We start from the raw sequence: 23,575 nt of genomic DNA on the forward strand, positions 1-23,575 counted from the left end.
GCCTGCAATACTATCTGTTCATCGCAGCCTCTCTTTTGGTACATTTACAGCAAAAGAAAGAATATCCAAACGTCTGCTAATCAGTACTGCCTTAAAACAAAAGTGACTGTATTTTTCCTCACTGATGCTGAGGTTACTCCCAATGAAAGCGTTACTGAAAAAGAAAATGCAGTTCTTACCAACATTTCTTTGCGAGGAGACATCAGAGTGCAAAACAAGTAGTGCTATGGTATTGTGAAGATATCCAAACTCGCGTGCTTGTGCTGAACTCCATCTTCGGTTCTGCTTGGGCCAAAGGGGAGAATTAGTTAACTTCCGATTACTTGATTTAGTCAACTTCTGTTAAGCCAGCAAAACAATGTCCTTAACACACCACTACCACATTCTAATACTTTTAAGTCAGTGAAAGTTTTCTGTCATCACAGTTATGACACTCATTTATGCATATACAACTACTTTCACGTTAACTGCTATGAACGCTTATGTGGAGCTTCAAACTTACATCAATATTATAGAATAATCAAGGGAATAGCCTAGTCTGCCCCATGAAAAGTATCTGTCCACAATTCAAGCACATAAAAAAACAAACAAAAACAGAAATCAACCCCCCCCCCCCCAAGGAATGGGCAAGGTACAGAACACAATACACACAATGCATAGGCTTTACCTGATTATTCTGCCGGTTGGGGCCAAGGAGAAAGTTGATCATATGTCTCAAAGCAGAGTGACTGAGAAGAAGACTGCTAGCCCTTATACCCTGCTGCTTGGACAAGAAACAAAAAGTTACGTTCCTCTGTAGATAAAGAATTAGTATTCTAGGGGATAAAAATAACATGCATAGGCTAAATACTGCATTTCCCACACTTTAAGAAGTCACACAGATCAATAAGCTACGCCATTAATAAGGGTCCTCATTATAAAGAGAATAAACTAGATCAGAATCAGCACATGCAAAATAAGCCTCATACTGTGGCACGGAATGAGGGGTGCAAGGAGGAGAGAGAGAGAAACCATACCGGGGCGAGCAGTACAGTCCAGTCAGTTATTCTACTTCCTAAAGGAAAAAACCCTAAATCCTTACTCTTTTTTGTCTCTTTCTGTTCTTTAAAAAAAAAAAAAAAAAAAGAGACCCAAACCAAAACATTCAGACTTTGAAAATGACATCTTCAATATGTATACTTTGTTTGTATATTTCTGTGCAACTTTTGACTTTATCCTAATCCAGTGCTGAAAGTCATTTAAAAAAAGAATAATACGAGTTCTTTAAGAGTCTCACCATGCTGCTTAAACCTACTACGGATATGCATAACTAGCTGTTTTACTATTGACTTTAAAACATACAAAAACATGCACAAGTATTGGTTGTTTACCTTCTGTACAAAGTTGTTGAATAGCAAAAAGTACTGAGCACAGTTTTTACAGTTTTCAGGAACATCTTTATCCAGTAGAGCAAGTAGCACCTCCAGTAACTGATGTAGACTTTTTAACTGTAAAAACAATTATTAATTTGAATTTAAAAAGTTGTCTACTGCTTAAAAAACAAAAAGAGTTTCTTCGTATCAGAGTTAAGATACGAGGAACAAAAACGCATGCATGGTCAGATACGCTTGCTGTGATGAATATTAATAGTTAACACAGGAATGCAGCCGTCACATCTTTAAGTCTTCTGAATGAATGTTGCATATATTAAGCAGGAAAGTAATGAAAGCATCAACATGAAGATAACTTGCTCAAGGAAGCAGAATTCAGAGTAGTTAGATAAACTTGTAGCTTTTTTAAGGCAGCTCAAATTACTCCTCAGACATATGTTAAATGATGTTCAAAAGTTCCAGGCATTTTAGAAATACAAAATAAACTGACCAGTTTAACAGTCAAGGTTGCAGGTTTGCGTACTACCACACTCAACCATGCAAAAAGCAACCTTAGTGTTCATTTGGCATTGAAGTACACTAAGAGCGTTAGTATAGCCTTTTTTACATCTCAGTTAACGGATAGCAACTAACAGCCAAGAGGAAGTAACCAAAAACTCTCAAGTCATAGGAAGTAACCAAAAACTCTCAAGCCATGCTGTAAATTTTCATCTGCCTACTACTGTAGTCAGTTTGGTATATAGGACTATTTAGCAGTCTTTCCTTAAAGCGCCAAATAAGATAACTTTCTTCACAGCAGCCTGTGGAGGAGCAGTGTCCTCCACTTATGAGAGCTTTTTTTTTTTTTTTTTTTTTTGAGAAAAACTTTATCCCATCAAATTTTAAAATTTGATGAAAAAAAATTACTTCTGATTAAACAAGACTTGGACACTTAAAAGTAATCTAAACCTCCGCTGACAACTTACAGGAATACATTAGAACACAGATAACATTTCTGTGCGTGTTTTCGTAGTATAAATGACTGGGTTCAAGTATCTCAAGTGAAATAGGTGAAAGTCAAACATTTCACAAATGACTCCTTTTCCACATATTCCTAGTGGGTTTTCCTACAATATTAAGATCTGCCAAATGAAACAAAAAGCTGCACTTGCACTTTCCAAGCTTACTTGCCAAGATTTTCTAACAGAAAATTAAACCTTTAAAACATTAACCATAGGTATTGTCTCTCTCTGGAATGAGATAGCTCAGCTACTAGTGATAAGGGCTTCTGTTTCTGAGCGAGGAAGGAAAATTAGTTTAAAATTCAGCTGATTTCTGGAATGTGCGCATTACAAAGTGAATAAATCTTAAGAAAACAGAGTTTTCAAACTGTTAAAAGAATATTCTTGTCTTACAGATTGACACTGCAGCTGAAACGAGGCAGACTTGCTTGTAACTCATACTTTGAGCTTAAACTCTGAGAATTATAGCAGCATATTACCTCCCAGCATAGGAGCAAACACGCATTAACCCAAACAAGAAACAAAGAGCTACAAACAAGCATGATCAAGATGACAGTCTTTCATTTTGTCATTTACAAATCACACAGCATCGTCTGCAAACGCAGCAAGAGCCATTAGGTAGAGACAATCAATAGGATCATTGGTGATGAGGCATCACTAACCTTCTCCTGATAAAGCAAGGCACTGTCGAGGGTTTTTTCAAGAATGGTGGCTACAGCAACTCGCACCTCTCTTACACTGCATTCCAGGAGGAAAGTCCTGGAAGAGAGAAGGCAAAGCTGCAAAGAGGACTGGAATCCACACGTGTACAGACTTACTATGATTAAATGATATTTATTACTTTTAAAAAGATAACAGTCTAGATACCTCTTGTATTGTACTCCTGTGGGATCAAAACAGCTTTAACCTACTTTCCTGTATTTCTGCTTGTCAGTACTAAGGCTGATAGTATTACTTTATAGCTGTTCATTCAACAGATAAAAGTGTCTCATGTAGTATTTTAAACGTGTGAAGGTGAGTTACACGATCCCAAGACACGCGTATAGACTTAAAATCCTTGGCCGAGCATCACTTTAACAATCCTGCAGTCTACTTCATAGTGACAGCACTTCATAAATGACAGTCTGGAGCAACACAGATTCTCCTTCCATTCTAAGATGGCAATATGCAATGCTATCCCAGTTAAAGATGACACTTCCTCTTAATGGTCTTGACGAATGAATGACCATTTAGTAACGCCACTAAAGCTATCATAGGATCCTCTCTTTCAATGCAACTTCAAAGAGAAAAATCTTCAGATAGACAAGCCCCTCTTACCTCTATCAAATTTCCAAGTATTTTTCTCTTAGGTGTTTTGGTAACACCCGTTATGTGATTGAGCTTGACGAAAAAATATGCTCCAATTTATCTGTGTTTACCTGTGATCTTTACCAGAGAAGCATTTAATTTATATTACACCAAAGTTCTCAAATACTTCTAAGTTCTCGTTTCCCTCCACTCGCAGGGGCGACTAGACAAACTTAAACACAGTCCAAGGATTAAACTTCTGCATTCATTCACATATACTGCACCATTTCATGGGATTTTCAGAATTTTTGAGAAAGCCACACAATCAGAGAATATACTAGAAGTGAAAAACTAAGCGATACTTTATGGCATCTGCTTAAAGAATGTGCACAGTCAACTCTATACATCAGTATAGACCAGATCATGATATTGTGAAGCATTATCTGTAGGTAAGCTGGAAAATCTCATTTATCTCACATAAGATAGAATTACTAGTACTTACTTTACAAGCTCCCGGCCCTCCGGCCCGACCAAATACTCAACTAACCACTGACAAGCATCAATGCTTTTGGAGAGCAGTGCATCCATAGTGGCAATCCACTCTTCTGTATCAGCCCTGTAACAAAACAGGAGCAAACGTCAGTGAAAAAGAGAGAAAACCACCTCCAAAACCTAAGCCATGTCTCATCCTGTCTTCCTTTTTGGCAAGTCAGAAGTGGCTTGTGCACGGTCAGCCTCTTCCCCCCTCCCTGTGAACCACGCCAACAACGTAGGCTAGCAGCACAACAAATCCGCCCCTCTTTCGAGAGCTTTCTTCTGAAGCCATACCTAAATCTGGCTCTTGTGTGTTGAAGCACAGAGTGCCTTTCTCTGCATTTTGCTGGTTTGCCAAATCGAAAGAATTTTTACTGTAATTGAACGTATATTAGGTGGCTTAAAACAAAAACACTGAGAGAATTATTTTGGGAAAACTGGACGTTAACTTCTACTCTTCCAGGCAAAATAAGAGCCCCCTGCCCTGAAATCCAAAAGGTGGGTTTTCCACATTTACAGGCTGCACTATATTCAGAAAATGGGCATTTAAGTCAAAAGTGTGTGGGTTTACTAGAGATCAGAATGCTACAGCTTTTCCTTGAACTTGCTGTCTTTAAATCCATTCAGGCCATTCCCATGTCCAAATCACTACAACTAAAATAACGGACAGCTGGGAAAAGCAGTAAACTGACAGCTTATACATGACTCTCCAGCCTCCCCCAGATTTCTTTGCATCGGGGTTCCAATGCAAAGTAAATAGGTATTGCTACTTCTGTGAATGTCTACGCTACCAGCAGTATCTCAAGGCACTATAGGTCTGACAAGTCAGAACTCCTCAGAATGTTGTTACAGCACCCAGAACAAGCCCTTACCTGAGTTTCTTCTTGGTTCGGAGATAGGTTTGGAAGAGGAATTGGACTGCCAGCTGTAAGCTCACCTTTGCCATGCAAGGGTAATGAGGATGTTTTACCTTCGTCTGAAACAAACGTTAAGTTTACTCCAGAGCAGAAATATGCTCACACCATGCATGCTGCTTCTTAGACATATCAACATGTTCTATTCGTGTAATTTATGTAATTGGTGAGGGGGACCAAAACTGATCCCAAACATTTTTTTGTGCTAAAACCAGTCTTTAATGCTGACTATATTATTTTAGCAAACGAAATCAAACAGGAGCAAACTTGCTCTAAAGCCCACTCAACCTGTAGATTCAGTAGGTTTGATAAATGCTAGTTTACTTATTACTCCTTAAGTACATTTAGAAAAACTTAATTAGTAGGCCACAATGTATTTCCGTGCAAGTCTATCGGCTTTGAGGTGACTAACAGCAATTTATTACTCTTCCATATAGGGAGGAATTTCTGTCCTTCTGGAGTTCAATTTGCATCATTTAAAAATGTATCTTATTTCATAAATTTTGCTATGGCACTGTGACTTTTTTTCCCCACTATGAGGCTGGAGTCAACTTTGAGATGGATACTGTCAGCGTGAAGAATTATTGGAGGCAATAAATTGCTCAGACGGAGAAAAAGTCCTGTCAGTGCTCTCCAGTTCTTGTGGTTGTAGCCCTTCCTACTGGATACGTTCCAAGTACTCCAGGATTAAAATATGGTTACTTACAGCATTCAGTGAAGCTAATGACAGAACAAAACTGAAATAGTCACTACTGTATACATCTCTGTTCTTCATAAATTTCAGGTTTTCATCTCTCACCATCTGCAGAATTTTTTTTTTTAAAGTAACAAAAGAGAAAAAATATTAAAAATGTTGTAAAAGCATATTTAACTAAAATTACATCTTACATGTAAACATGTGTGGTGTTGAAAGACAATTTGAGAACTATTTTGTTCCTGCTCTGAATCACTGCTTCAACGGAGGGGAAAATATATAGGAGACTTGCATAAAACCAGTGATTTCCTTCCAAGGATATTACAAAATACAAGATAACAGATGAGAAACTTAATCATCTAGCCATTAAGGAAAACAAGAAGAAAGGAGCTGTTGATAAATCTCTTTTTTGCTCGTTTTCAATAAAATGCCAAGAGAACATTCTCCAAACTTGAAAGCCTCGCTTAGCAAATTAACACATACAAAGCAAGGAACCATGGTATAATTACAGGTTGCATCCACAATAACGTACTTGCATGCCAAGTCCCCTTCTTTTCAAGTGAGATTTGCTGAGAGGCTCTCAGGAAATTTGAGCGAAATTTTGTTTATTGTAATAAGACAACCCCAGGTACAATACAAGAATGCCAAAAGCAACTATAATGCCCTGATACAGCCAAGATGGAGGACCATACATAGTTTGCAGAGTTTTTTCTGATTGTGTATGGCATGTAGGCTCTCCTGCACACGTGCAGATCAGCACGTGGTGCATGTTCAAAAGGCCAAATGCATGCAGGGTTGTACCTTCTCCTGCATAGATCAGATGTCACTCCACAAAACGCAAGCCAATGTAAGCTGGGCACCTAGGCCTTCCTCTTATGACATCTAATCACATCCAGGTTCTACCATCCTCTCGCTAGTCTCTCAGTGTCACCAGACCTCCCTTATCTGCTCTGACTTGCAAAGTTGCCTTCAACATCTTTGTTCTCCCCTTTGAGACCATATGCAGTAGGCCATAAGTTGACAGACAAGAACAGAACTGAAGCTGGTTTCGATTTCTCTTACTTCTCCTCCCCTTTTTATGTTGTTCTGAGACGAAGAACTGGAGGATGACTGTGACTTGCCATCTTCTCCATTTCTTTTCAAGTGTAAATGTACTTCAAATGAAGCATCTTCTCTGTTAACTCATTTCTCCCTGCTTGTATGCTCACTGCTGCCATATCTCATGTTTGACTAGGTTGCCTGTAGTTTCTTCAAAGCCAGGAATGGGTCAATTTTGTGAGAAGGGACAGCAAAATGTACAATAATGTGTCACTGAAGAGCTTTTTAACAGCTTTATATCAGGCTCTAGAAATATTTTCCAATTTTGTCCTAGCTTGGCTTTCAACAAGGAAATTGCTTCAAGGCCACCTTCAACGTTACCATGTTTCTCTTACTGCCTACTTCAATTTCATGTGAGTAGCATTTAGTTGCAGTTTTTGGAGTGCTCTACCTGATATATCCGCACAGGCATTTTCTCTACAAAAAGTCCCTTCTTTTCTCCCTTTCGGACCAGCTTAGTCAAGATGGAGAGGCGGTCGCTGTTGGGCCTGTGTGGTCGAGGTGATGACTGGGGTGAAATTTCTGGTGAAGATGGAGCAGATCTAAAACATATACAAGTTCAAGATCAATAATCAAATCCTCTGACAATTTTGAAGGTCAGGTTTTAAAATGCCAGTACAGTCAGTATCATCTTAAGGCAAATTTAGATGACGGTCTAAATACTTCTTCAGGCTGTCAGTCACCTGGAACTTCTTACTGTAGCAGTGATAAGGGTATCGAAGACAAACTTAAAAGACTACCCATTAAGCAGCTTAAAAAGACAGAAGAATCAGTATGCTCCTACAGGGAACAAGAATTATTCTTTTCTGAGTTCTGGATATTGGGTCTAGACCTCAAGGTAGGAGAAATATTTACATACACAGAAGGAGAAACTTACAACGAGAGGTCCTCAGCTTCTTGACGTACAACACTCACTCGACTTTTCTTTGGCAAGACTGGAGAGTTCTGATCAGACACTCTCTGGTAAAACAGCATATAGGCATTCCAGTACCGCCGACGCACATCAGGATAAGGGTTAGCTGAGGGGAGAAAAGGCATTCAAAGAAGGTCTTTCAAGGTTTGTTTCATTCCCAAAGGGGGAATGAAACTCAGTGTGCAAATAATGCAGACTGTGGCAATATAAAGCCATGTATTAGATCAAAACATCAGTCTATGTTAGTGAATAATAAAAAAACTTGAATTCTAAAATATTTTTCCAAAGAGCATATGTATATCTAAAAATGCAACCATCAGAGTTATGAAACAAGTGCATAACATTGGAAACATATTTGGAGTTAATTCCTCAAAGCACAAAAAATTTAACTTAGTGATCCCACACCATGTTCCACGTACAGTCTTTTTCAGGAACCTGAAGTGTGCGCGTTGGGCAGGGGAAGCGAGAGACTGAAAGAGAACGAGTATGTGTGTGTGTTTTTTTTTTTTTTTTTTTTAAGTCATTCTGAAAAATGTAACAGACTTTTTTGAATCTGCTCTGCTATTAAGTCTACAAAGTGCTGAACAACAGTAAATATGGCGCAATTAATATTAGGCCACCTACAAGCAGTTATTATGTTCTTCAGTAAAATAGAAGGCTTTATGAAAAACTGCTTAGGAATGGTTATTTGACCAAATCACTCAAAATCACCAAACAGATTAGACATAACAGATTAATTCTGACTATGCTGAGAACTAGTACAATATATAAAGCTACTGTAAATCAATCTGTACTTCTACTTACACTGATCATAGACTTTAGGTCTATACTCTCCACCAAAACACTCATATTCCAAGGTTTCATCAGTTAACTCAAATTCTTCAACAACGGTGTCATTAAATTTATACCATTTTCCTTTTCCACATCCCCTAAGGTCAAGACAGAACAGAAGCATGAGAGAAAAAGTTAGTTTGATCGTCTCTTCAAGTAAAGGAACAAAACACCCTGAATACCCTGGAAGTGAGAATCCTGAACTTGCATTTGTTTTGACAGTGAATAGATAGCTTAGTTCAATGACAAAGTTTGATTAAAAGTACGAGAGGCACATGTCCCATAAGTAAACGTCATAGGAAGTCCTCAAACCGCAATACGACACAAAACTCCTGAGACTTTGACAGTCAAGCATTAAGAAGGGGAAGAATGCTTCCAATAAAGTTCCAAACAGCTCACTATACTGTCCCAAAACAAGTTATCTTTAGATCGCTCTTAAACCCACTGGGCAGAAGGCCTAATGGCCTTCTTAGCCATTACCTCCTGTCCTTTATAAAGGAGTAGTAGTGCCCTGCATGTGCCTGGCCACTGTGAACAATCACACCAACAAGCTCATAGTTTTCTGTAGGAGCCACTTTCTTCCTTGGGGAGCCTCCACCTCCTTGATCCATGTTTCTACCATTGTCCCCAACTTCCGAGGAGGAGTCCTGGCGAGCCATCCCTGACACAGTGTAAGGCTCCATGTTCAGCATCCAGGGAAACTGTTTGAAGAGATATTTTAGATTAAACAGAAATTATGTTGTATATAGACTTTGCGTAATTTTATAAAACGGTACTAATACTTCATACACCCGGAATACTTAAAGAAAACATGGCACTTCAACTTTTTATCCTTATGACACAGAAGTTCAGTAAAGTGTACTTAGGGAGGTTTTTGCTCTTGCTTTCCAAAAGGACCCTGAGAATGCTGGAGACAAGGAAAACTCTACGGAAAGATATTTATTTTTAGCAACGTGATCATATTGCAAGCGTACCGCATTCTCAGAAGCCCTTACTGAAACGAGTGGCAAAGAAGGGGGAATGAATAGGAAAAGTGAAAGTCCACTGGAACTTGCAAGGGGTGAGGAGAAAGTCTTCTTACCCTTATTTGTTCGTCATATTTAATAGAACGTCCGCTTTCCCAGTCAAAGCCAAATCTCATCAGGTGAATCACCAACAGGCTGGGCAAGACCTTAATGCATGTGCGCTTCACTGTAGTTCTCTTAAAAAGACAGAAGAATATCACCTCTATCTATATACTTCAAGCATGTATTTTTCCATAGTTATTTAATTGCAGCAATCTCAAACCGATGTACAATACACCTACTAGAGGCAGGATGACTGCAGGGTATTATTACAGACATTAGAGCTTGGGCAGTGAGCTAATATGTTTCAGAACACTACCATCCTGCCACCCTTCTCAATCTTCACAGACTACAACAGGAGTTACAGATAATGAAGCATGCTAGAGTTATGGATTTAACCTTTTGGTTATTACTTTAATGTAGAAAGATGCAGTTGATCGCAGCAAGCCACGCTTAGATACTGCTCACATAACGCTCAAGAAAACATCAAGCTACAACTGAATCTTCCTTCACATATGTTAAGAGCAATACCTTTTCTTTGCATTTTTCACAGTAGTACGCATTACTTCCTTCCAGAACTTCTCCTCTAACAAACTGATCCAATGATATTTCCAGACTTTGGCAGGAAGTGACTCCAAGGTTGAGAGCCATGAAGGCTTCTTCACGCTCATACCTAAATTCAAGAAGAAAAATAATCAAGATGCTGACAGCGTAGAACGCGACCAACTTGTATTAACAAGACATATGCTTAGGAAATAATATTACATTTATCTCAGTTATCAACAGCTATGATTCTCACAGTCAAAGGAGTATTACTCTACTTTCCCGTGCTATTTTGACTCACATACTGTTAATAGTTTTGGCAGCACATAACTTGTTAAATTTAGTGCACTAAATTTAACATTACCTGTGGGGACAGTCCTTGCAAATCTTCTGATCAGAGAAGATACCTTGAAAAGTATTCTTAAATATTTGGTCTCTCCCTATTTTCTGTTGGAGAGGTAAAGTTAGAAATCAGTTGGATATATTTGCAGAATGAAAGACCAAGAATGCAACATGAATTTTAAACCTCTGAAAGAACATAACTTAGATCATAAAATAAAGTCAGATGGCTTTCTGCCTTCTTTTGCAAAGAACGAAGACGACGTGGAGAGAAAAAGTACTGAAGAGAGATGCACAGACAAGCAAGGAAAGAAATCCCTGAGGATTTTACCTTGAGGTACTCATCCATCTGATCTATAAGACTGGTGAAGAACTCATAAGCATCCTGTTGCTCTCGAACGTAGAGTTCCTTATTCCACATCTTGAAAATCTATACAAGTACAAATATATATATATAAAGGTGGTTGTTCAATATACACGTCACTACAGAAAACGAAGTTTTAACAAATACTTTGACTTTTTGAGGTAAAATTTACTATAGCCCTACAAATCTTGCAATGAGGAAAAGGTGGATAGACGATTACACTACGTTTACAAGTAGGAAAGCTATATATTCTACACAAAAAGAAGCAACACCTTCCAAAAGTTCTCAGGTACGTAATACTGCAACTTGCTTTCCATCAAATGACCAAAGAGAGACTGAACTTGATAGAACACGCTGTCATCTGGATTTTCTGTATCATCATCAATGGAAAGCAGGACCTGGAAGGAAAAAATAACTTTATTAAATTGGTTCTTGACAAAATTATTACTTCTTGTGATGTACTTTTTCCCCTCCTCAAAAAAATTCATGTCACAAAGGGTGCTCGGATGAATTTACAGTTCAGATGACTAATCCCAAAAGGAGAAAATTACTGGATGTTGAACCAATTACCTCAGGGAGGCCAGGCTGCATATATAGCTGCTGGAAGACGGCATTCATGTAACAAGTAGCACCGCCATTCTTCAATCCTACGAATCCTGAAATGGAGCGACTATCCACTGGTGGAAGATACTAGAAAAAGCAATTCATTTTTTTGTCCCAATAAGTTATAGGAAGCACAAGACTCCAACACCACATTATAAAAAGGATTATGAAATTTATATGAACTGTTTAAGAGCAATTTCACTGGAAACCAAAAATGTCAATTCTGAAAGATTACACAAGAGCTAAATTTGTTCATTTATATAGCCAACGCTTAGCGTAACACTGCTAAAAAGAGCCTAAGTAAAGTGGGTGACATTTAGGCAATACTTCTTTCTTGTCAAGATAATAACTGACTCATGAGAGTATCTGCTTCAGAGGAAGATCAAGTAGGTCTGCATTTACTCATGTCTGCTCGTTGTCATTTTAAATCGAAGACCATGGACATTTCATGGATGGAGCAGTTAAATAGCTCGTACTGTACTTAAAACCATGCAAATGCAAATCAAAACAAGGGTTCTTGCTTACATCAAACTCCTTGGTAAGTGCAGGGTCAGACTGATGATGCATAGAAAGCAGCTCTTTTGTAATAAGCTGAAGATTGGAAGGTGAGCTATCAGCCAGCATTACTAACACTTCATATGCAGCTAATCGGCTATCTGCTGTACTGCACCTAAAAAGAAAACCACAGTTGAGATCTACTTTGTAGATGACTCACAATTATTTCTACTTCCAGAAAGTCACATTACTCAGAATAAGCGACAATTAGCTGTTCAAATGAAACACTCAAAATAGAGCTAAAACCTCCTGAGACACTGTACGGTGCTATTTTTTCTTTCTTGGGAAGGGGTAGAAGAGCTGGGGGAGGAGGGTGGCAGGGAGGAAAGGAATTGGAGGAAGAGCAGGACCAGTAACATTCCTTTAAGTAAGCCTCCTTTACTGACATGGAGGCATCTATGGTTGGCATTCAACAGTAAGGAGAAATAGGTGTCCTAAAAAGGAGGCAAAAACTGGTTCTGTGCGTAAGGCCTAACAGTCAGATATTCTCTATCACTGTAATGCTGGTGAAGACACAATGACTTATTCACAGGCAGACAATCTTCAAAAGAGCAGGACCAGATATCTTTCTTATTGCTACAAGGGACTACTTTAAACCTAAGCTATATAAGGCACTCAGTGCAAAACACTTTTACTTGGCTCTTTTCAATGCATTATCAAGCACTCTAGCTGCTTTTTCAACAAAGACAAGGCATTGCTTGCGTTAAGCAAATAAGAAAGTGCTTGAGATGAACCACCAAGATACACTGCAGCAAAACACTAATCTATAGCAAGTACCATGGTTTTCAGTCACGGTGGCAAGCTAATACAAATGCCTGCTATTTACATGAAAGTTAAAAAGCCTACAGATACCAAGGAAAGCAACTTGTCAGCAATACACCAATATTACTTTTAAACTAAATGAAATGAGATTAAGATACAGAAAAAAGAAAAGGAATAAATTCTCATGCATAGCAGAATTGGAAGCCTAACTCACTACAGTCACCATTTTCAGACAGTGGCTTAACTTTACAAGGATTTACACTACAAGAGGTCCTGTGAAACATGATTAAGAAAGTAGTCTTAAATTCAGTGATTGCCAAATGCTCCGCTGGGACGTTCTTTACGGTTTGTGGAAACCTAACGCAGACGTGCCTGACCTAACTTGAAAACCAAGGAGTCAGAGTAACATAACCAATTCAGCTACAGCTGCACAAAACTCCACATAAAAAAAATTTACCCCCTCCTTCAGATACTGTATATCAACAACAGAAGGCAAGCATGACAGGAAAGAGAAGCCCCACTTTTTCCCCCAGTTTTTATATTCTGAGCTATTAACAGCTCTCTCAGGTGCAAGGAGACTTACTCAGCACTAGCTTCTTACAAGAATTAGTTATTTTGGGAAAAAAAAAGTTACAGAATCTTTTGAGATTCTCATTTAAAAGGGGTTTGGAAAGTTACTTTTCTGTTCATACTTCAATTTAGCCAACTTCCCACATGATGACTAGCTAAAGGAGTACTCTTCAGACCCATGGAATTCAGCACTCAGTTGTGCTTACAGTACTTCATTATCTAATAAATAAAATACAGACTTTAGAAGTAGAGAACAGTGAATATTTCAGTTCACATAACTTATAAAATGCTGTGTGGACACTTAGGTAGCAAGTGTTTTAATTGGATAGGTATGCTCTTGAGAAATGCTCCACCATCAGTATTAATTCCTAGTATCAGTAGCCCCAGTGTGACATTTGCATATATGAGAACTAGGATAAAAGACAACATGAACAAAAACGCATTTTTTACTTTGGATGAAAGTCTTGCTGACTGAGGGCAGCACTGCCTGCTGGAGAATGGCTATTCAGGATAATCCTGGATGCCCGGAAGAGAAAATCATCCAATAATGGTTTAATCAAAGATGAACCTGTAACACAGTAATTCACATTTAGTGTTTTATTACTGCAGATGTCAAAAGGGGTTCCATAACAGCAAAACCACTTAATAGCACTACATCAACAAAACCGCATCCAAACGTCTTATCAAAAATCAAAAGGTACAAAAATAGAGGTACTACCAACACTATTCCTTTCAGCTCCATATCACTTCTACTGATATATAATAATGGCTTTACAGGTACTGTCTACTAATTGAAACACTAAGTCATCTTTTAGTGCCAAGCAGAATTCAAATTGGTTTAGTTACTTTAGGGCACAAAGGAATACTTACCAACCATTTCCTTCTCTGCCCCACAAAGTGAAAGGAGAGTCTTGATGAGCCTCAAGTGTCCTGCTAATAAAATATTATCAGCTTCACTGGTCTCACACTCAGCTGTGCGGTTGGGTTCAAAATTATCTAACCAGGTGATCTCGTCTTCTAACATGGCAGCTGGGCTAATCTTCAGCTGTTCCATTTCTGATGCTGCAAGATAAAAACCAAATCCAGAACAATTAAGAGTTCTAGAAACAAAGAACTTAAATACCAAGAATTTCAGAGAGTTTGATAATTCATGCTTGTTACAATATTACACTTCATTTGAATAAGAAGCACTATGCTAACAGTTTAAGAGAGATCATGGGACTGAAGCTTAACATCAGTTCACTGATACAAATTATTCAGTGGTTTAGAGAGAAATATTTAGCATATAGAAACTGAAAGATATTTATGTAAGCAGAGACAGTATCTGGTCATGTGCAAGACAATTCAACACTTGCACCACTCTGATCAGCAACTTCAAATGTGGACAGGTAACTTTAGGCGCAAATTCATATTTAGGTACTGAAAAATATCCCAGTGAGACCCACAGATAAAGATGGTCTCTGAAATCAGAGTAGACTGCTTTTGAACTGAACTTCTTCTCTAGTGCTTTAATGTTACCAAACAGGATGCAATCAAGGGGATATTTTATAGAAAACGGAAAGAGCCTTGGAGACGTACCTTGAAGCCAGACAAACAGCAAATTCTGAGTAAGGGTACAGTAGCGTGTTTATATGCCTATTCTTTTTATGGTGAAGATGATGCAGAGAGCTACCGTGTCAACTGAGCATAGCTAGGAAGGTATTCCACACCTCCTCACGAGGGAGGTGACATACACATGCTACCTAACTTTGGGCTGTGCCAGATGCTAAGTATAATTTTACATCTCTGAATTTCCATCTGAAGGTACCTAACAGATGGTCTTACTTCCCCCTTCAGCGTGTACAAAGTGTACCTTCAGCGTTTCACCCTCCAAGAGGGGTAAGCTGCCTTGCAGTTACTGAACAGTCCAAATGAGTTGTTAACAGGACAGCCAGCAAATGGGCAAGTTACACTGAGTTTGTGGTGCAGTGACCGCCCAGTGAAGTCAGTTCTACATCTCATCTACATAAGGAACATGTTTGGAAGCTGCAATCAGAATATGACATGTGTGCCTGTGCAGTAATCATACTTACACGTGAGGTCATCCAATAACTGACATCTCAGGTCAAAATATTCTGTACACTGGGACAAAAGTCTAGAACAGATACAAAGAGAAGAAAATTAAAATTAGAAGTTTTGTTCTAATTTCCTTTAAGGCCTAGGTGTTCTGTCCATCCAACCCCAAATATTGTAGCTGTCTAGGCATGTCTCTGTATGCACACACTGCAGCTTTAAAACAAATTCCTTCCTAACAGCTACTTCTGAATTTTGTGTGTAACGCAATCTTGTTTTCTTCTTTCACCTCATAAAAGTTAACTGTGATGATGATAGAAACCTGGCTTCTCAGTTACTTCTCTATTCAGATTGCTCAAAGTTATTGTTAAATTCAGCAGTCTTTGGCCAATAATGGACAAGTCAAGAGGACCAACACTACAGTCATTAAGGTGTAACGGGCAACATAAGCAACGAGAACACAGGTGAAGTCATGGCTCACAGGTCCAGAGACCATTAAAGAGGTTGGAGCCTTTTGGACCAGTTTCCAATATGGATCTGTGCACTGCTATCAAATAAATTCAATGTTACTGACATGCAGCCCATCACCTCTATGCCTCATGCAGAATTCCAGCCAAGTTCTGACTGCTATGACCACATCCTAGAAAGAGGTCTATTTACTGATTACCACCTCCTGCATGGGAAGTCAAACAAGCTGCTGTTTAAGAGTTCGCAGAGGAAGGGTTGTACTCTGAGAACTAGGCTCCAATTTATATACTACTTAAACTTTGTCGGGCATGACAGGAATACCCACGTTTGACAAAAGCACAAAAACAAGTGGTTAGGATTTTGTCTTTAAGAGCGACCACAGCACTACTCATTTTAAAATGGGGTAGATTTGCTTCCTCAATAAACATGCATCTGACTTGCCTCTGGTTGATTCCTCTCATGATGCTCGTTGGTGACCAAAGAGGCAGCTGGGCACTGAGGATAACACTCAGGAGAAACTGGTTTGGTTTCTGCACATCTGGGTGAGCTGACGTGTCTGTCTGACTCAGGGTGTACAACTGATCACAGGCAACACGACGAATCTGAAAGAGTATCATTGTTAAGCACTGGACCTTACTTGAAGGTTGCCAAAATACACTTCTGTTTTGCTTAGAAATCTAACAGTAAAAAGGCCAGACATTAAAAAGCTTGTGGAACCCACAGAGTATGAGCTCTGCACACAGCAGTCAGGGCTTCTCTATTCATATACCTGAGCTACAAGCTCTGATGCTTTGTTCAACACAAATTGTAAATCCAGATACGGGGAAGAGGATGCAATGGCTTCACATAAAACATGAGATGCAATGAAACTAAGGAAGTGTGGCCAGAAACACTCTGGATTTCAGAATATCTAGAAATCATCTCAAAACAGAAAGAATGAATTTTCGGAGGGCTGTGACATTTGGAAGGTTTTTCAGAAGTTCAGAACAGTCCATCCAAACTTTTTGAGACTAAGGCTACTTGGAATGGCCCCTTTCTAGAAGGGTTAAAGTACCAGTTTTGTGGAATTTCTCTCACAAAAATTGAGAGTATTTTCTATCAACTAGTTGGAGCACAATTCTGTGCTTCATAGATGAAACAAGCCTAAAGAATGTAATGCCTCAGCATTTTCTGTCAACATGGTACTAAATACTGGAATTGCTAACAACTATACAGGGGTTATTTATTCAGATACGAAAACAGTTGGAATATTTGCAGCGAACAATTTTATCTTGAGACCATATTAACTGAACAAAACGTACACATTTCCCTGCAATATCTAATACACTTCCAGAGAAAGACCCTCACCTCAGCACTTGGTGATCCAAGCAGTATGTCAATGATGAAATCAGCAACACAAGGCAAATTGTAGAAAGATCCTAGAACAAAAGAATACCATTTTACCAGGCTATTTTAAAGTAGTTATTCAAAATAAGTCAGCTATGGATTTACATTAAAATAACACAGGACTTCCTGTCAGCACCAAAAAGCAGTAATGGGAATTTGCATGATCCTCCATCTCCTTCCCTCTCTGGAGGGACTGGCACCATGTTATAACAACACTTTCCTTCTCCTTCTACCACCACCAAAGCTTACACTTCCTTGTACACAAAGGTTCGAGTACTAAACATTCAGCTATGCAAACAGCAGCACCTGCAAAAGTATGCACTTCAAAGTCAGTGCAACTATTTATATACTGGCAGTAGTTTAGTGGTCTTAATGAAATCTATTGGAAAAGCTGATTAGGCACAGCACTATATGTTTTGTTTCATGCCACCTACTCTTCAGTCCTAGAAAAAAAAGTTGAAATAGCTCGAGTTAAAAGTTTCTCATGATTTTTTAAATACTTGTCCGTCTTCAAAAGCCTTCCCCCACCTTACCTATATTCCAAACAGTGACTAATCCAATTCTATTTCATACCTAGTTGCTGACTGCGTAGCTGAAGGCATGTAACTAATAGAGACAAGGCTTCTCCAGCAATCAGAGCATCTTTGGTGGATACGGACTGCTGTCTCACACAGATGCCAGCATGCAGTGCTGTTGGTTCTCCTTCACTTCCTGAACTGCAATTACTTCCTGCATTAAGAAAGGAACAAGTGCTACAACCCATTACATTTTTCAGATGTTTTCAGCTTCTCATCAATTCTCTGTACTTAAAAAACCCCCAAAACCAACCAAACAAAACACCTTAAGCCTCTCCAAACGCCACACGGGTATACAGCATTTTTCTCAGATTCGCATCAGTTAATGCATTCAGCTTCAAGCTTTTCAAGTGTTAGACTAAGAATAAACTGAACGCTTTCTTTAATTAAGATGGTTTAGAGACAGAGTTAACTACCTGAGCTGCTAAGTCTATTTCGAATCCCAGCAGGAAATAAAGTGTTGCTCTCTTTTATTGGCTGACTACTTCCCACGAGGTCCAGCCGTCCTGCAGCAGCAGCCCAAGAGAGTCGCATGAAGCAAGCCACTGTGGAAGTGAAATCATTCACCTCCATAGTCTGACGGAACAGGAAATAACAGTTATTTCTGTCACATTCAACCACCTTTGTTAATCACAGGGATAAGAGGAATGCATCTTCAGGATCATGCGAAATTCCCAATTGAATTTGTTTTCTTCTCCCTTCTCTAAGCAGGCTCAAGGATACCAGAATCTTTTTCTTTTTGGGAAGGAGAGATTAATATTGTCCCCTACACAGGAAATCATTTGTTTTTAAAGTCTCCACTCTAGATACTCTTTTCCTCTATCTGGAGCTAGGCATGCTAATTTCAATAGCATTTATCTGTCAGGGAAGCACTGGCTAAAAACCTGGAGATAGTACATTCATTGTATTAACTATGACGCTTCCTTCAACTGGACTCATCTTTCAAATGGGTTGAATTCCTCCTTTCAGGTTATATTGCTTTAGTAAATAGCCACTCTAAAATTAATTACAGTGGCAGAGAGGAAAACGAGGTGTTCTTAAACTACTGAGAATAAGAGTTGGTTGCTTTTTTCCCTAGGTACCATCAAACAAATTTAATTTTTAATAAGGTATTTGATACATGAAACTCTCCCAAAATTCCAAATTCAAAGAAACATGCTATAAACCACGAGTTCAAGCAGGAACCTTTCCCTTTCTATTCCCAGAAAAATAACTCTAAGATCTTGCTCCGGATAAGAAGTGTGACTGAAAATAAAACCCTAAGAGGAAGATTTCAATGCAGCTCTACATTTCTGGTGTGCTTTGGGGTGCTCTTTCCCTCTGTACAGCAGTGATTTGTCAAGCAACCAGTTTACTAATCAATTCCCGAGCCTAAGTTTAATGTTAAAATTCAGATGGTCACAGGGAAGTGAGACAGATGGCTTGGATTTTAAGAGGCTTTCAAATGGAACCTGGGTAAGAGCCAGTACAACAGGTGGATTTTTGGGTAAAAATCCAGGAGTTACAAAGCTGCCACTGGAAATCACACTGCTATATCACCCTAAATTATCAAATGTTTCCTTACTTGTATGGCAACTCTCGCCGCTGGTATGATTTCTTCTACCCTAATGGAGGATCTATCAGACACAGAGAGCTGTCGGTAGGATGATTTCTCCGGCGTTCCACAAATGGACATCTGCCTACTTCCTTGTCGGCTGACATTACGGAAGGGACGTGAGGACAATGCTTCCACCCCGTCTTTAATTAAATCCTCATCCAATAAGGTAGGCATTGTCTGGCCAACAAGCAAGAACCTACATTCACAGAGCAAAAATATCAGGCTTATTTTTGAATGTTCATAGCAAGGAAATGAAACAGAAATCAAAGCATCATTTAGTCTCAGTCTTGTGTGTGAAAGGCACATTTCAAAAACCAAGAATGGAGAACTATCTAATAAAAGGCAATTACATACCTTGCAAGTTGCAGGCAGATGGAATACACTCCCTGTCTTGTTTCATAGTCTACTTCTGATGGGATGGAATCTCTCTGCATCACATTCACCACCAAACTTAAAAAACAGATTAATAGACAGGCTCTGTTTGAAAGTGTTTCGTATTAGGAGAGAGCTGTAATTTATCTCCATCCTTCCCTATCCTTCTATTCAGTCAGCTGAGTGCCAGTTAAAACTGCCAAAATAGCATCTTTGGAGGCCAGCATCCCTATTTTCCCCTCCTACATCTGCAAGCTGGAGACTTCTGTTCATGTTGGAAAATGCTTCGTGAGGGGAGGGGAAAACAAAAATTACTAAGAGCAAAATATACTTGAAGTTGGCACAAGCACAAGCAGTACTACAAGGTCTTCCAAACTACTCACACTATGCCTTAACTGTCATCTGAAGAGTCTGGATTTTGGAGAGAGGGTAAAATTTAATTCTGTTTCCAGTGCATGACCTAGGCTACAACTGCTAAAAACTCCCACTGTTATCTCTGCAGGAGGTAGTTTGCATAATATGCACACTTGCAATTTGAACCGGAACAGTTTAATGCTAACTATCCAAATATCAACTACGATAGTAAAAGCTTATACTTCACAAGCTGTGAAGCTAGCTGTATTTTTGGGTTTAACACCATATACGCTGTCATATTACTATGACAGCTACAGTAGCTTTTCAAGCATTCGGTAATGGAAGGTCTGATTTGGGTGGATTTTTCTCTCTGAAAAAAGCTGACTGCTATACGAGCGTGCTACAGTACATACAGCACAGTAAAAGGAAAACAGAAACCACACAGAACGGTTAACTAAATGAAGAATTATAAATAGCGTCAAGATTTTGAAATCTCACCTCAAACCTCCTGCTCTGAGGAAGTTTTCACAGAAAGATTTGGCACAGTTTCTTGCCATTTCATCATCTGCAGTTGGCATCAGCTTGGAGCTCAGTACCTGGGGGGTTGGGGTGGGGGGCAGGGAGAACAAAAAACCAAAAAACTGAGTATTGTTTAACTGCTGAAAGTTAAAAACATAACAAAAAAAATTTTCCACTATGAAGGAAGTAATCCACGGTACAGCAACATGAAGCTCTAAACAGTAAAGAGAAATCATATTAAAAATACTCAGGACAAAAAAGGCTATTACATATATTTATTCTGTATTAAAGGGCATTTTTTCCTCGTTGCTGTTTATACAATAAGAGAAAGGATAAGGTGCCTAACTCCAGCATGTAGAATGTGTCTTTAGGCTCTGAAGACAAAGAAAATCCTCTTCCCTTCTAGATTTTCAGTTGACAGCAACCCTGAAAATACCCTATAGACGACTTGCATCTTAACTCATTTTAAAATAGATTTTTAAATGCGTCCTAAAATACGGCAGTTTTTTTTTTTTTTTTTTTTTAAATACCAGTCCAGGCAATTCTATGGCCCTGATGAACAATACCACTGTATTGCTCCTCTTGTTTTAAGTCAGCACTAAATTTCACAGAGTGCATTTACAGTCAGAAACATAGCCATACAGAAGTCTGCAGTCGCTGGAGGTCAGATATCATGTATGTTTGCAATCAATTTCACTTAATTTTACCATCAAATTAAATACAAAATATAAGTTATTTACTTTTTTAAAATCTCTTTGGCATGCATAGCCAAAGGCATATTGGAAAACAAAATATACCCTTTTCAGGCTCACAGGTCCAAAGAATGGATACAGAGCTCCAGGTATAAAATCTTGTTACCCTAGGGCAGGATATAACTCAGAACAACTGTAACATTTAATTTTCACCTCTTTCATATAACCTGCAAGTTTCCTGTACACATTTTTCAGAAAACAGTTACCCTAATATTCCAGTCTATCCCATAGTTTCAACAGATTACCAGTGCACGGGGATAAAAGATAACATTGTATTTTGCTGAGAGACCTTATCTTCTAAGAGACCTTATCTTGTTTGAATGGACTTGAGGAACAAGTCCACTCACATAATCTGCACATCTAGCCCAATTTAGTTTTTCTCATCCCTTGCCAGGAAAGCAAGCAACTTATTACTTGCTTTTGTTATTTTCTCTGGCATAGAAGCAGCAGATAGCCATCTCATCATACTGTAATATAACATGCCAATTCAACAAGATATCCTTGCTGTGATATGCTAAACCATTTGTTTTGTTTGTAGAACTTCTCAGCATATTTTAGAGTCATCATCAATTATCTTTCATTCCAGCTGGACAAAAGGGGAGAGATTCTGAAATGCTGCCGCAACATGACGAGCGAGCGTAGAAAAGCAAAGAACTCCTAATAATATTAGGCTGCAGAAGCCCAAAGGAAAACCACCATTAGAAAATTCCTACAGCAATGTTTGCACGCACCAGGAGTGATAGTAGAACACTGACTTTGTCCATTATTTCTGAGACTGCTGCAACCAGTTCTCCAACTTTAAATTGTTCAAGCCATATCTGTAATCAGTTCTTATAAACTGCGGGACCTGCCAGCAGAACTATAAACTGCCCAGTTTCCTAGCATGCGCAGATTAATGCATCCTAACATGACACTGGTTGAACCCTCTTACACTCTTCAAAAGCCATGCAGTGAACACTTGGAAAGAATTTATTCACAGGGTCTGACCCAGCGTTTTGGAGTGCTGGATACAGAACTCACTCAGGAAAACGTTAAGGGATAAGAAATTGTGTGTATTCCATTTGCTTCACATGCACAAATAAAACAGCCCAGAAACTCCCAGGTAAAGGGCCCTGCATATCTGGATAGTGAAAATTCTTTACAGATGAATACTTCTCATAAAAACATTCTTCCTTTGTAACTACAGACAGAATACGTTAGACTTATCTAGCAGGAATGTTAGCATTCTTTTTTGCCAGCTCCTTCAGAATCTGTAGTACCATTCTCCCTTAAAATAATCAGTCTTTCATATAGGTTTGATTAAACTCAAACAAACTAAACAGCTCCTATTCATTTTTAAGAGAGTCGAAATTTTATGCATGATGAAATCATATGTTTATAGAGTTTCTAGAGATTTACGCAGGAATTTTACCTAATCAGCAAGGACTTTCATGTTTCTATGCTCCTCTCCACATAATTTAGAATACTCCCTCCACCTTGCAAATCAGCACAAGAGAGCCTCGCTTCACAGCAAAGTCTAAGGGAAACTTGTTTTACTTCTCACGCCCTGTGTGGAATTTTGACGTGCAAAAAAGCAGGCCATAACATGACAAAAACGATGGACTTGAGGCAAGAAACTTTCAACCATTTAAATCTCAGTAGTAACAAAGAACCAGCACCCACCACAAAACAAAAACAAAAGAAGAAAAAACCCATACAAGCAGAGAGGGGTAAATTTGTTTACTTACTTCTAAATTGTAGAGCACTCTGAAGGTGGACATGCCTGGAGCAAAAGATCTGAAAAGACTTTCTAGGATTGAACTAGCACTGGGCTGATGTTGATGTTTTGAAGACAAAGATGGGGATTTTGAAGACTGAGAACTTGATTCCGACAGCAGTGTTTTCTAGGACAAATAAGCCAAGGAAGAAATAGGCTTAGAACACTGCATTTCATTGTAATTGACAACACCTCTTCTCATAATCCCTGTAATAACCTTCTGACCTCCAACTGCTCAGAAATAAGTCATTCATCCTTAAGACATGCATTATTTTGCTGTAGAGTTTCAAACCCTTCACATA

At 38.8% G+C, this 23,575-nt stretch overlaps 1 protein-coding gene across 3 annotated transcripts in view; it reads right to left on the reverse strand.

The window, feature by feature from the left end:
• The window catches only part of USP24 (ubiquitin specific peptidase 24), a 70,027-nt gene that overhangs the window by 10,231 nt on the left and 36,221 nt on the right, over positions 1-23,575 (reverse strand). For 2 of the 3 annotated variants that reach the window (XM_068953239.1, XM_068953237.1), the window contains 29 exons: positions 23,245-23,400; positions 20,745-20,842; positions 19,875-19,970; positions 19,488-19,716; positions 18,340-18,499; positions 17,922-18,077; positions 17,310-17,380; positions 16,404-16,564; positions 15,515-15,576; positions 14,313-14,504; positions 13,893-14,010; positions 12,081-12,225; positions 11,523-11,642; positions 11,225-11,350; positions 10,920-11,018; positions 10,614-10,696; positions 10,238-10,379; positions 9,724-9,843; positions 9,123-9,343; positions 8,616-8,740; positions 7,776-7,917; positions 7,290-7,440; positions 5,813-5,908; positions 5,065-5,168; positions 4,161-4,274; positions 3,034-3,130; positions 1,371-1,487; positions 668-760; positions 180-285 (listed from right to left, as the gene is read on the reverse strand). In XM_068953239.1, the coding sequence (XP_068809340.1) occupies positions 180-285; positions 668-760; positions 1,371-1,487; positions 3,034-3,130; positions 4,161-4,274; positions 5,065-5,168; positions 5,813-5,908; positions 7,290-7,440; positions 7,776-7,917; positions 8,616-8,740; positions 9,123-9,343; positions 9,724-9,843; positions 10,238-10,379; positions 10,614-10,696; positions 10,920-11,018; positions 11,225-11,350; positions 11,523-11,642; positions 12,081-12,225; positions 13,893-14,010; positions 14,313-14,504; positions 15,515-15,576; positions 16,404-16,564; positions 17,310-17,380; positions 17,922-18,077; positions 18,340-18,499; positions 19,488-19,716; positions 19,875-19,970; positions 20,745-20,842; positions 23,245-23,400 (3,700 nt within the window). The remainder of the gene's footprint in view (positions 1-179; positions 286-667; positions 761-1,370; positions 1,488-3,033; positions 3,131-4,160; positions 4,275-5,064; positions 5,169-5,812; positions 5,909-7,289; positions 7,441-7,775; positions 7,918-8,615; positions 8,741-9,122; positions 9,344-9,723; positions 9,844-10,237; positions 10,380-10,613; positions 10,697-10,919; positions 11,019-11,224; positions 11,351-11,522; positions 11,643-12,080; positions 12,226-13,892; positions 14,011-14,312; positions 14,505-15,514; positions 15,577-16,403; positions 16,565-17,309; positions 17,381-17,921; positions 18,078-18,339; positions 18,500-19,487; positions 19,717-19,874; positions 19,971-20,744; positions 20,843-23,244; positions 23,401-23,575) is intronic. The other variant, XM_068953238.1, reaches the window with a different exon arrangement.

The sequence above is a fragment of the Struthio camelus genome, chromosome 8, assembly GCF_040807025.1.
Source record: "Struthio camelus isolate bStrCam1 chromosome 8, bStrCam1.hap1, whole genome shotgun sequence".
NCBI lineage: Eukaryota > Metazoa > Chordata > Aves > Struthioniformes > Struthionidae > Struthio > Struthio camelus.